Raw genomic sequence first — 14306 nt, 5'->3', positions numbered from 1 at the left:
TAGAAGGAATTTCCTCATCTCGGAGTTATTTTATTTTATTTTTTGACAATTGGGGTTAAGTGGCTTGCCCAGGGTTACACAGCTAGTAAGTGTCAAGTGTTTGGTCTGAGACTGGATTTGAACTCAGGGCCAGTGCTCTATCCACTGTGCCACCTTGCTGCCCCTTAGGAGTTCTTAATTCTACTGAAATCACAGGTCCAGCACCTATCCTTTTTATTTGCAAAGCATTTTTCTCACAGAAATCCTGTGAGATCAATAGCTTACATGTTATCAACCTCATTTTACTGAAGAGGATTATAAGGTTCTACAAGATTAAACAACTTGCTTAAGGTTATATAGCTAGTAGGTATCTGAAGTGGGATTTGAACCCGGGTCTTTTAACTCCAAATCCAGAACTCACTCCACTATACATTTATGTGTTTCACAGAAGTCTTACCAATTTATTCTTATGTACTTATTCATTATAGTCTCGCTGTTTTTTTTCAATATTTGTAAACTTGAACTGATACTATGAAATTATTATGAACTGAACATTTACCTTGTATAAAGTATGTAAAAAATTGGGAACCTTCCCTCCACACCTTTGTTAATTAGGAAGTCAGAGTAAGCTTGACCAACTTCACCCAGATGGGGAAAATTCTACCTTCCCCTCCTCCAACCTCTTGAATTTTGATTGCACAATTTGGTCCATAACAGCATACAATTCATATTTTATGAAAGCAACATTGCATGCAATCACTGAAATCATTTCAGCCTCAGCATTTTAATAACTCTTTTTCACTTCCCTTTCTGTTTGAACGATAGGAGATAGACTGTCACTTGTCAGGGAATCAAACAACACTCTGCTACCCAAAGTGTAAATTTAGCGAAAATTGTATTTGTAAGTAATGTGGCTGAAAGACAGCAATGAGGCTATTTGTAAAAGAGTCATAGACATTATTTACACGAGTTACATTACTGTTTAATATGCTTTCATAGTGTGTGCATAATAAAATACTTCAAAGTAAAGGCTAACTATGAATGTGTAACACCTTGGTATTCAAATGAAGAATTCTTACCTTGTTTTCATTGAAATTAGCAATGACTACTCCAACAAAGAGGGTCAGTCCAATCATGCAACCCAGGAATACGAAAACATGAATATAGATTCCATGGATCTGCATAAATGGAAAATATGGTGATTCATCAAAGCAAATGAAAGCAGCTCTTGAAGCATTCAAAGGATTCGACGTGCTTGCTTACCGGCCCCACACGATGAATAATAACATCCCTTACTTCCACCCAGCCTTTCAAGGAGAGAACTTCAAACAATGCCAGCATAGCATTTCCCACATTGTCAAAATTAAAGTTCCGAGGATTGGCCCTGTAATTCAGAGGAGGAATGTACTGTGAAATTCTGATAAAAAACATCCTAGGGCAAGTGGTTGTCATTTTTTTTTCAGTTTTAGATACTGGAGAACTGCACATTTGACCTCTGAAAATAGTGACTCTATGACATCCTGTTTGCTTTATGGAATCAATAAACTAGATTAAATTGGTCTGGATCTCATTTTTTGGGCAACAGCAGACTATTTCTTTTCAAATAAAATGAAATGTTAGCTATCCCTATATCCAAATTCCCAACCAACTGGTAATGTGTATCTCTTAAAAAAAAACAAACTCAGTTTTTTTTTTTCCTTTCCTCTCTTTCATTTCTTTCTGCATGTTCTACTTGCAGTAAACCTTGAAAATATATGTTCTGAAATGCTTATGAAAGGGATGCTTTCTGCTTTATATTGATCTTAGTATTAGCGATTGCATACAATTCAACAAGCATCTGTTAAGCAGCTGCTACATTCAAGGCACTGGGCTAGGCACTGGGGATGCACAGACCAAAACTATGAATAGCCCTTCCTATCAAAGAACTATTAGGGGATTCAGGGGTGTGCAGGAACCAGACTAGGAGTATCTAGCTGACTGCTCGATTTGCAGTCTGAGCCTTTTCACATTGGAAATCTGCAAACTGCTACAAATCAGCATTTGATTTATTGTTTTGTTGATTGTCGAGACCTAAGAAAGTGATGGAGAAAATATTAATAATCCAGATTAAAAGTGTGTGTGTGTGTGTGTGTGTTTTGGTGAGCCAATTGTTAAACATTTACCATCACATTCCTGGAGATACATCATGTCAACAGTTCGATAAAGAAAAGATAGCTCAGAGGACCAGGAAAGGCTTCCCATAAGGAGGGGCAATTTGGTTCAGACTTGAAGGAAGCTCAGAATTCTAAGAGGTAGGGGTCGGGAGGAAGGGCATTCCAAGTGTGGACAGCTCGTGAGACGTCACAGAGGTAGAAGATAGAATCAGAATTTATATATCAATGACTGGACTAGAGAGTATAAGAAGGGTGAAATTGTGCAATGAGAATGGAAAGGTAGTCTGAAAGCTGGTTGTTTATGGTTTTACATGCCAATTCAATTCAACAGGCATCTATTAAGCACCTACTATGTACCAGGTAACTGTGCTTAGGTTCTCAGGATACAAACACAACTCATCTCCTTTAAAGAGCTCACATTCTACCGGGGAGAAGGATGATATGCACACAGAGAGGTAATGCAAAAAGTATACAGAGCAAATATAAAACATTTTTGGGGGAGGGAGCACCATAACTGAGGGAAACGCCTTCTCTAGAATAGAGTAGTTGAGCTTAGTTTTGAGTAGAAGAAGGGATGTCAAGAAACTGAGGTTAACAGGGAGAGCATCTCAGGCAACATGAGCCAGTCTGTGCAAAGGCGTGAATGCAGAAGAATTTCTATTTGATCCTAGAGACAATAGGGAGCCCCTGAAGATCCTTGAACAAAGAATGGCTAGAGCAGAAAGATAATTTTGTAAGCTAAATGATGGATGCATTGGAGAAGGGAAGTACCAAAAGAAAGAAGGCCAGTGATGGTTCTTACAATGGTCCGGCTGAGAGGAGATTGAGAACCTGCTCTTGAGTGGTGGACTAATAAACTGAAAGAGGGGAAGTTGAGAGACATGCTGTGGAAGTAGAAATTAACAAGGTTTGTCAACTTAGGAGATACGGGTGGTGGGAGTGGGAAGATGATAAAGAGTTCAAGATGACTCTGAGACTTTGGGGTTCTTTAAGTGGAAGGATCTTGGTGTCCTCAACAGAAATAGGGAAGATTGTAGGAGGGAGGGGATTGCTTTGGAGGGAAGAAAATGAGTTTCAATTTTGAACATATTGAGTTCAGGCTTATGTAATACTTTACAAAGTACTTTACCCTCACAACAAGCATATTATCCTCATTTTAGAGATAAAGGAATAGAAGCTCAGAGACACCAGGCAGCTTGCCTATAATAGCACAGCATGAGAACTGGGACTCAAATCCAGGTCTTCTGTAAGGAAAATTCCTGTTTCCTTTTCATTATTGCCTACTACCTCTAAGGATAACTTTGATTAAAAAGTTTGGCATTATAAGTAATTCCTGTCTGTGTTCTGGTCAAGTGTGATTGATTTATATACGATTTATATGTGCTTTAATCTCTTAAATGCTAATTAAAGCTATAAAATATATATTTCTCTGCTCTAACCAAAAGAACATACTAGGTATAATTTGACTGTTTCTTAATGATGAACACATCATGAACACAAATTGCTGCACTTTGAGCAAAGAAGGTGATTACTTTTGGAGTTATTGAGGTATGACTATTTGCTCTTAAGCTAGGTTGATGGCCCCTGTTTTTTGTGTTCTAGAAGATCTTTTATGCTCACTGAAGGTCAGCGTGCCATTAGTGAGACAGCAGTGTTCTCAGGGACTACTAAAGTTTACTTGGCTGTTTGCCCCTGCACTGAATGTTTTCAGGTATGTGAACTCTTTTTAGTTAGTATTTTCACCACAGCTATTTGTCAGATAGAGGATGGGCGTAGACATTATGCCATAAGAAGATGAGTTGAAGGAACAAGTATGATTAGCTTGGAGAAGACTTAAAGGGGACATGAGAGCTATTTTCAAGTATTTGTGAGGTAATGATTTCACTGCCTTTCATTGACATTATCATGGCTTCTTATAATCTCTGCTGTTTCTGTTCCTTGCTACTCTTTTCACTTTATTGCTCACATTTTTCTTTCATGTCAGCTTTTTTTTTTCCTTTACCCATCTCTTCTCCCCTACTTATTGACCTTGATGTACAAAGTGCTTACCTCTGAGACTCACTGGTAGCTGATGAGAGCAAACTTTTCTTTTTGTCAGCAGATTGACCACTATATTGCATTCCTTTTCACATTTATAGCTTTGGCTCTTAGCTTATTTTCGTTAGTATTAATTCTGGGACTTTTTAATTTAATTTTTTTTTCTGGATATTGTGTTATTTCAGAAAAATGAGCATAGTGGGCATCTGGGGAAATGTCTTTATACTCTATTACTCTCATTAAGATTGAAGTTAATTTTAAAAGCAAAAATGTTGAGTACTTTCCACATCATATATTTGATATATTTGTATATCTATCTATTTCTTTAACTATAGACTAGGGTAGCTAGGTATTGTAGTGGATAGAAAACTGGGCTTGGAATCAGGAAGACCTGAGTTCGAATGCGGCCTCAGAGAAGTCTGTCTGACCCTGGGAAAGTCACTTAATCCTGTTTGCTTTAGTTTCCTCATATGTAAAATGAGCTGGAGAAAGAAATGGCAACCCACTCCAGTATCTTTGCTAAGAAACCCCAAATGGGGTCACAAAGAGTTGGACAAGACTGAACAACAACAACAATAATATTTATCTATTTCTTTAACTACAGACCAGTTTAGTCAACTTTAACATGTAAAAGAGGGAAAGGTCTGATTTGTCTCAGTGAAGCATGGAATAATCTATTTCATTACCTTACCACTACTATTTGCTTTATAGTAGAATAGTACCACAAAACACTGTTGTAGTTTTTATCTCTCCAATGCAAAAAAAAAACAAACAAACCAGACTGTAGATCTAATAATAAACTATTATTATTATTATCAAAACTAAAATGGGGATAACTATTCTATCTTCATCTGTGACAATGAATGTTTTATGCAGTGCAATACTGGCATACAAAATTCATATTTGGGGGGTTCTGGTTTTGTGCTGTGTTTGATATATGAAAGTAGATATGTACTGTGCTCAATTACTCACAGAATCTTTCCTTTGGGATTTCAATTGAACTGATTTTTTTTTTTTTGCAGCAGAAAGAAGCAGAAAGAAAAAAAAAAAGAATTTTGCAGATGCCACAGTTTGCTCAAATGATGACTTTTTTTCCCCCAGTAGTGTGGCATGACTCTCAGATCTAATACTGTATACTGTTTGACCCAGACATTTTCTTCACACAAAAATAGTGGGAGTTTTAGAGCTGAATTTGCAATAACAACCTACTTTCATGATGTATGTGCTTCAGGAGTTAGATTACCTTGAAAAGCACACTTTCAGGATGAAAAGAGAGAGTAAATCACATATTAGAAAAAAAACCCACCAAAACTTTCAGTTTTAACCATATAAAATGCCTTTTGTGTTTATTTCCTTTCCCTTAAAATTGGATAAGTTACTTGAGTTGATATCTCTAACTATAATGGAAGCTTTATAGAGCACAAGCAACATCCTTTATCATATTTTCATTGGTAGTAACCTTTCTATTTGAAAGGACTACTGTGGCATAACATTTTAGAAAAGTAAATAATTAAGTAAAAAATGCAATGCATTTCTAAATCAGAAAAATAAGAAACCAGACAAATAAAAAGTCATGTTGGACATTAATATTTGCCTAATGTATATGTTCCAGTAGGAAATGCACAGAGGATCGAATCACCTAATGTGAATTCACTCATCTGGCAACATTTAGAAATCCTAGCTGATTTTGCTCTTATGTTAGTGTAGAGAAAAAGCAAATATTTCCCCCTTTCCTTGTTGTACTCAAGAAAAAAGGCTGCTGTAAGTCTAACACTAAATAAATATTTACACGTTACTTCTCATCTCTGTCTCTTTCCCTCCCTCTCCCCCTCTCCCTCTCCCTCTGTCTTTTCTTTTTACTAAGGGGGCATCCCCTGAAATACCAGAGAGCTATTCAAAAGAACAAATTCAGCTTTTCTTGAAAGGATATTGAAGAAAGAAGATATAGCTCTTTCTAATGGATGAAACACTGTTTTATTGTAATCCATAGAGTCTGTCTAGCTGATAATACAATCCCAAATAATTTTTTTGATCCTACAACTCTCACATAATTGATATAGAATCACACATAATAGCTGATCTCGCTTGGGTAAGCAACTGAAAGATAATTGTAGAAATTATTCTATTTAAGGATGACATTCATTTGAAAGAGAGTTTTTCACCAACCCATTAATAAATCTGATAACATACTAAATTATTTGTCAATTGCCATGGGATGAAGTTTAAATGTTGTACAAATTCCTTTGCAATTCCAACATTTTGCAATAATGAACATTTTTGAAAGTAAGGTCAAAATGCCTAATAATAATTCACATCAAACTTTCTGTATTTAGATGAACTATGGTTTATTTATACTTTTAAGTCAGAGGAATTGTGATTTACAAAATGAAGGACAAAATAGAAAGAATCTTGTTCCATTTTAGAGTCTATTGATTTCTTGCATTAAAAATTATGCTCCTATTTTCAACTTTAAAATATTCTGAAAAAGTTTAGGACTTAATATTCTGTAAACTTTTTATGAAGAAACACAGTTTGTTCTAGAACAGTAATGAGTATAAAAAATCCCAGCTAAATACAGCCTAAATAGCTGAGACCTTAAAATGTACCACTCCAGTTTTAGATTGAAGTATTGAAAAACATGGTACTGTTAACTTAATGATCCTTCGAGCTCCAGCTACGTACTTTCAAATAATGTGACATGAAGTACTATTAAATAAAATGGCAATTGAATAAGCTTACTGGGCATGGGCTGGGTGTGCCAGTGCATCCTGTGGGGGAAGCATTTCTATTGGTCTTCCATTGAAAGGAATATTCCTCCCAGCATGTGCCAGCACACATAGCCCAGGTTCTGTGAGAAACCATGAATGACCTTTGTTGGATTCTACCTCAATGTATTTACTACTTGCTCCCCTCCTTACTGTATTCAGAATTCTACTGTATGTGTGGATTTTAATTTGTATTTCTTAGGATTATTTATAACCCAGTAATTAGCATTTATCTTATTTCCCCATGTATTCCTATTACACAATGCTACATCACTGAGATCCTACAGGATAGTTTTCTCTCAATAAAATTACTCACCAGACACGGGGTACCCAAAATCCAGGCTTCTTTTCTCCAGGCCTTAGTTTTAAATTTAAGTTTTTGGAAACACTTACATTAATTCTGAATATGCCATGGCAATCTTCCTAAAGGAGAAACAAGGAGAAAATCTAGTAAATAGGAATCCACCTATTTACCATCCCCAAAATGAAGGATGCAAATCATGAGATATTTTAAGGGCAGTTGTAAAACAGGTATTTTAAAAGATAAGAAACATGAGCAATTAAAATGGGAAAATGTAACGGGGATGCAAATCTATAGAGACTATTTCTTAAATCTCCAAACAAAATCTTTTGTCATAATTTTCTTTTGTTATACCTTCTTTATTTATAAGGATTGTTCTGGTGTCACATTTTAGTGATAGTGGAAGTAAATAAATAAATAAACACAGAGCAATTTCTCAAAACCAGGAAATAAATAAATTAGCTTGCCCATAAATACTTGCCTAACATATATTTGTTTTCCAATAAAAAATGGAGAATAAGAATGGATAGCAGAGGACTGGAGGGAAGTTCATGGCTAATATGCTTAGTCTAAGGTCATGTCTGTGTAGATACATGATATGATAGGCAAGCTTTGTATATGATGTAATCTAACTTGTATGTACTCAAGAAATATACTCCTGGGAAGGACTGGAGAATCCTCAAGCAATGGAACAAATACAACATTAACTCTCTTTAGGTTCAACCTAAGCTACATAATCTGTGTCATCTGTTGTTTATGTGGTATTTTAAGGGTATTCTGTATTCCTCCTTGAATCTATTATCTCTCTCCCCCTACCTTTTTTTGAAAAGATTGAACTAAGGCTCATGAGGAATATCATTCTCTACTGCTTCCAGACATCTCCTGACATACCCCAGTGCTTGACTTTAGTTTCTTTCTTTTTTTCACCCAGGAATGTTTAAGTTTGTTTATTATTCTTTTTTAAATTTAATTTTCATTTGTTTAAATTTATGGAATAAAACAAGCATTTCCATAACATAGTATAATAAAAAAGGTGATTGTATATGAAACTACAAACTTATTATGCACAACTTGGTATAATAAAGTTATCATGTAAATTTCTTCTTTTTCTTCTCCCTTGCCCTAGAAATGACTATTAGATACAAACATATAGATATATAAAATAGATATGTGTGTATATTTTACATATATTATATATATTTCTATACATACTTCTGTTTATCAGATCTTTCTCTGGATGCAGATAGCTTCCTTCTTTATAGGTCATTTATAGTTAATTTGGGTATTTATAATAGTCAAAATGACTTCGCTCAAAGTCATTCTTAAAACAATATTGCTGTTACTGTATACAATATTCCTAGTTCTGCTTGTTTCGCTCTTTATTATTTTGTACAAGTCTTTCCATGTTTTTCTGAGATTCTCAAATTCGTCATTTCTTATTGCATAGTAGTATTCCATTACAATCATATATCACAACTTGTTTAGCCATTCCCCAATTAATGAGCATCCCTGCAATTTCTAGTTCTTTGTCACCACAAAGAGAGCTACTACAAATATTTTAGAATATATAGATTCTTTTCCTTTTTCCCTAATCATCTTTGGAAATAGACCTATGCTGGGTCAAAGTTTCTTTCTCTAAAAGTTTCACTTGACATGAGGATGGGACTGTCTGCAGGAAATATGTAAAATGGAGACCTTGAGATATTTTCATAATAAATATAAATATAGGAATACCCCACATTGAATTACCCTGACCAATGTCATTTTGTTGTAAGATACATTATAACTAAGTTCTCCTTGAATCTGTGAAACCTCACTTATCACACTGTTGCTATAGAACAAACTGTCCCCATAACATTGTTTTGCCTAATGCCAATGTTTTCACGGAGCCAACAAGTGACATTAGGAGGAGGTTTGCCTCTCTAGGTAATGGGGGAGGGGAGAAGACTTCTAGATAGTGTGTAAACATTTATTAAGTGCCTACTATGTGTTCTAAGTACTGGTGATACAAAGAAAGGCAAAAGACCACCCCTACTCTCAAGCAGCTCACAGTGTCATGGAGGAGGCAACATGCAAACAACTATATACAAACAGGATATTTACATGGTAAATCGGAGATAATCAACAGAGGGAAGGCATTAGCATTAAAGGGAATCAGGAAAAGGCTTTTTGTAGAAGGTGGGATTTTAGCTGGTTCTTGAGACCAGGGAAGCCAGGAGGTGGAGATGATGGAGGAGAGATTACAGGCATGAAGGACAATGCCTATAGTTGGGAGATGGAGTGCCATCTAACAAATGGAGATGACAGCTTCCTGGAGTTGGGAGGTGACTAAGTGGCAAAGAGATCATTGTCCATGGAACATAGAGTGTAGGGCTGCAGGGTTGAGGGAAGGTAAGAAGTCGGGGAAGGGGAAGGTATGAAAACACTGTAAAAGGTAGGAGGAGGCCAGGTTATGTATGGCTTTGAATGCCAAACAGAGGATTTTATTTTTGACCTGGAGGTATTATGGAGCGAATGGTTTTTACTGAGTTGAGGGGTAACATGATTAGAACTACACTTTAGGAAGACCATTTTGACAGCTGACTGGAGAATGGACTGAAATGGGGAGAGACTTCCCCAAATAGGGCAAAATTCTTGCATGTCTTGGCCTAGATAGGGTGTTATGTGGGGGCATGGGCCACATCTCCTCTCCTTCGGCCTTTTGTTCATGCCTTCTTTGCTTAAGAATGTCATTGTTCCTACTGGTTTTTCACAGCATTCCCATTCAATCTCCCTTTCCTGTCTCACCTCCTCTGGGAAAAGGGATACTACTTCATTTTGATATGATTATTTGTCTGCCTGTCCTATGTATAAATATATTCCCTACCAGAATAGTTGAATACTTGAATGAGATTTGACTAGATTTGACTTAGAATTGAAAGTTTCTTTAGGCTATTAATAATATCTTGAGTCACCCAAAACTCCTACAGGCTTCATTCATGAAATTGTGCTATTAATTCTGTTGCATTCTTATTTCAGTTAGCTTCTATCAAAATCCCTTATTTTCTTTTTGAGCTTACAGATTAACATAAGAAAATTTCCATTCTTTTGCATTGTTCTTGTGTATTATGTCCTATAGACATCATTTGTTTAAATATCTAGCTTAGTCAGTCAATGAAAATTTATTAAGCACCTACTATGTGAAAGGACAATTCTTGTCTTCTAGGAGTTTAAAATCAGTGCTACTGATTGTTTCAGAACTACTAGGAGAAAAATTAAATGGTTTTAAGATAAAAATGAAGGGTTTTAAAGTAAAAAGCCTCCGTGGAATGACTTGCTTAGTGAGAGAAGGTAACATGATTTTGGCTTTGTACCATAAAGGAGAACAGAATTCCTTACCCTTCTCATGATGTGAGGATCATTGCACTTTGCCAGCTTCCCAGCAAAAAGCTGAACTCCAAAGCTTGCAAAAACAAGCATTAATGTCAGCAAGAGAATGGAGACCTGAAAGGTTGAAGAAATATGAACACTCTTTTCTCACAACTTAAACATTAGAACAATATCCCTGTTACTTCCCAGACATTCATCAATAAAGTAAGCATATACTGAGTGCCCAGGATGTATCAGGAACCATGCCAAACACTGGAGACAAAAGACAAAAATGAAAGCCCTATTCTCTCAGGAGGCTTATGTTCTGTTCGGGGAAAGAGCTTGTTCCCATTTCAATACACACAGATTATATACAAAGTAAATACAAAACAATTTGTGAAATAGATGGGCACTAGCAGCTGGGAGTATTAGAAGAGGTGGACTTTAAACTGATCTTGAAGGAGACGAGAAATTCTAAGAGGAAGGAGAGGGAGTGTATTCCAGGCATGAGGGACAGTGGAAAGATGTAGAGACAGGAGGTGTGATATCCTTAGTAAGGATGAGTAAATAATCTGGTTTGGCTAGATTATACAATTAGAAAGGAAATACTGTGCAAAAAAGACTGGAAAGGTGGGGCAGAGATAGGTGGTGAAGGGCTTTAAATGCTAAATATAATATAGGAGCTGACATTTATCACACAGGTATTAGGGAACCACAAGTTAGGATCTGGTCTCTGATGTCAAAGGTTATGCCTTCCAAGTCAAGTTAGTTGATTTATTTCTTTGGGGTGGCGATAGTTGTGGTTAAAGAAAAAAGATTTAGAATGAACACAAAATCATTTGGATCAGTGCTCTCAAAGACGAGGAAACTGAAGATCAGAGATGTAAATAAAGTGCTTTGCCCAAGGTTACAAGGGTAGTAAGTAGCAAAGATAGTTCTTTTAATTAGAAAGGGAGGGAAAGGAGTGGAACAGGTATTTATTAAGCACCTACTATGTGTCAGGCACTGGGTCAAGCCCTTTACAACAGTTATCTCATTTGATCCTCACAGCAATCCTAGGAAGAAGGTGCTGTTATGATTCCCATTTTATGGTTGAGGAAATTGAGGCAGACAGAGGGAAGAACTTGCCCAGGGTCACACAGCTGGTAAGTGTTTGAGATCACATTTGAACTCAGGTCTTCCTGACTCCAGGCCTGGCACTCTATCCACTGACCCATCTTGCTGCCTCTAATGACAAACGCATCTCATTTTCCACTTTGTCATGCTACCTTTCATATACATGAATGTTATTAACATGAAGAAGAAAAACTTAGCCTTCATTCATAGCTTCCACTTAAGCAAAGAGCCTAGGGGTTTTAAAAGAATTTTTAGATTCTTTTTCTTCGTATATTAGCACCAGAACTTCTGCTATCCTTTGTTCAGGGAATTAAATCAGTCCTTTCTTATTGCAATTGGTTTTTTCCTCCCATTTGCTCAAAATGGATTTCAGTCTCCATCAAAAGGGAACAAATGAGCGGTAGTGTGAAGTTTACTGCCTTGTGGGCGGTCCGTGCCTGTGTGCTGAGATTTTAGAAAATAATGGCAGATCTCAGAGACTGTTATTCATTAGATTCCTTTTGCTCCCTCTGCTGGTGGCTTAATTTAATCAAAACAGAACACTGGAATAGCTATTAAATTATACTAGTCGAGATACTAAAATATATTCTTTCAGTATGCTTGAAATTACACAGAAAATACAATCATTAAATACAATCATTAACAGAAGTAGAGGGTTAAAAATATCCCTACCACAGGGCCACAATATAAAAGATTATTCAAATGTTTGTTCTAAATTACTAAGCACATAAAGAGTCTTGACTTAAAGGAGGTTGAGTATTTGTGTCTTAATTAGCAGCATTACATAATGTTCCTTTTCCTTTCACTGCTGACTGTGAAATGCCGTAAAAGCCCATCCATGTAGTTCTGGTTTAAAGAAAATATGGAAAGTCAGAGATATCTTTTAAAGGTTAACAACTGTATACTGCAGATAACATCATTATCCTGTCTTGAGGTATCCTGCAAAGTAAATACAACTAACTTTGCATCTTGGTTTGCATAGTAGGTATGTTGCTGAAGAGTTGTTCCTAAAACAGTTGTGTAAATATAATTATTTTATAAATATAGAAGAGGAACTCACTACTTCAAAGAATTCAATGGTAATTCCCTTTATAAAACAAAGATCCTTCCGTAAGGCAAATGATCTCCCCCTAATTTAATTTATTTATGTTTGAATTTTTGTTGATCAAGTTTACACTTGTGCTTAAATCGCTAATCTCTAGCTATGTCTGTGAGGTACATAGTGTTAAATCTTTTTATCCTTAATTTGCAGATGGTGAATCTGAAGCACCAAGAGAAAATTATGGTCAAAAGTAAGTGCTGAAAGTCAGCAGAAGTTGATTTTCTTCTTGTTTCTTTCCTGAAGGTTCATGTCAGTCCACTGTGCTTCACTGTTGTGGATTTTGCTTGCTGGTAGCCTGGCACACTGGATAAATTAAATGTACTGGAAATCAAAAGCATTTTTATTCATTTAAAGGTATATCATTGTTGTTACTCTCACAAAAAATTTTCTGTACTGACTTTTTAACCTCTGACATTAACCAAAAAAAGTAAATCTTGAATACATTGAAAAAGCAAAACTCCTCTATTGTGTTATCTTTATATACTCTGTATCAGAACACTAACTTATTTTCATCTCAGTTCAGTTAGACAAGCACTTATTATCTACTATTTAAAAAGCAATGAGAATACAAAGTTAAGAATGAAGTAGTCCTTGACCTCATGGAACTTACATTCTACTAGATTATGTGAATCAGAGAAGAAAGTCATTGAAACATACCAGAAAGATTTCCTTGAAGCCACTGAAAAGCTCTCGTACTACTTTCCTCATTTGGGGTACCAGCTTGAAGATTCGAAGGGGTCTCAGGCACCGAAGCACCATTAACAATTGAGCTCCGGATTTAGCAGGTACATTCTGAGGCATCCAACAAAGGAATATCAAACTTACCTGGGGAAAAGAAACAACAGCCTTGGAATATTATTTGAAATATGGAAAAATCTGTCATTTTCTCAATGTAATATTCATCAAAATTCAGATATTTCTAATACAATGACATATATTCTACTCCTACAGTATTCAGAGAGATTTTTTTTGGAAAACTAAAGAAAGCTCCTTATTTTGGATAAAGTCTATCTGTTATTCATGAGTGGAAATTCATCAATGTGTCACATTTATTAATTTAAATTATATAATGAAACCATTATGCAGAGGTAGGCTCTAAAGACTCCCAAAGGGAAAATTCAGGTCAGTATTACTACTTGCTCTAAATCGATGCAGAAACAGGGTAGGCAAATAAAGAAAGCAGTTCATGAAGGAGACTGTGCTCAACACTGCCAAATGCTAAATATTAGAAAAGGAGAGTGAGGACAGAGAAAATGCTATTTCCTTTGCCCTTCAGGAGGTCACTGGTAATTTTTAAAAGTGATAGATGCCACATTGCAAGGGGCTGGAAACTGACAATGATAACAACAACAGTAATAACTAGCATTTGTATAGCATTTTAGATTTGCAAAGCCTATTATTTATTATCTTATTTAATATATTATATTGTGGTATATATATACATATATAAACATTGTGATATATCTGATACATTATTATAGCATGGTATTGTTATAATATATTAT

The 14306-nt window shown here is 35.8% G+C and overlaps 1 protein-coding gene across 2 annotated transcripts in view; it reads right to left on the bottom strand.

Moving 5' to 3' along the window:
* Positions 1-14306, bottom strand: part of NALCN (sodium leak channel, non-selective) — a 502028-nt gene that overhangs the window by 41542 nt on the left and 446180 nt on the right. For both annotated transcript variants that reach the window (XM_027854084.1, XM_027854085.1), the window contains 5 exons: positions 13459-13626; positions 10614-10718; positions 7251-7357; positions 1243-1363; positions 1059-1157 (listed from right to left, as the gene is read on the bottom strand). In XM_027854084.1, coding sequence (XP_027709885.1) covers positions 1059-1157; positions 1243-1363; positions 7251-7357; positions 10614-10718; positions 13459-13626 — 600 coding nt within the window. The remainder of the gene's footprint in view (positions 1-1058; positions 1158-1242; positions 1364-7250; positions 7358-10613; positions 10719-13458; positions 13627-14306) is intronic.

The sequence above is a fragment of the Vombatus ursinus genome, unplaced genomic scaffold (genome assembly GCF_900497805.2).
Source record: "Vombatus ursinus unplaced genomic scaffold, bare-nosed wombat genome assembly UNPS02010304.1, whole genome shotgun sequence".
In the NCBI taxonomy this organism is placed as follows: Eukaryota; Metazoa; Chordata; class Mammalia; order Diprotodontia; family Vombatidae; genus Vombatus; species Vombatus ursinus.
Note: the sequence above shows the minus strand (reverse complement) of the source record. Positions and strands in the feature narration are given on the sequence as shown.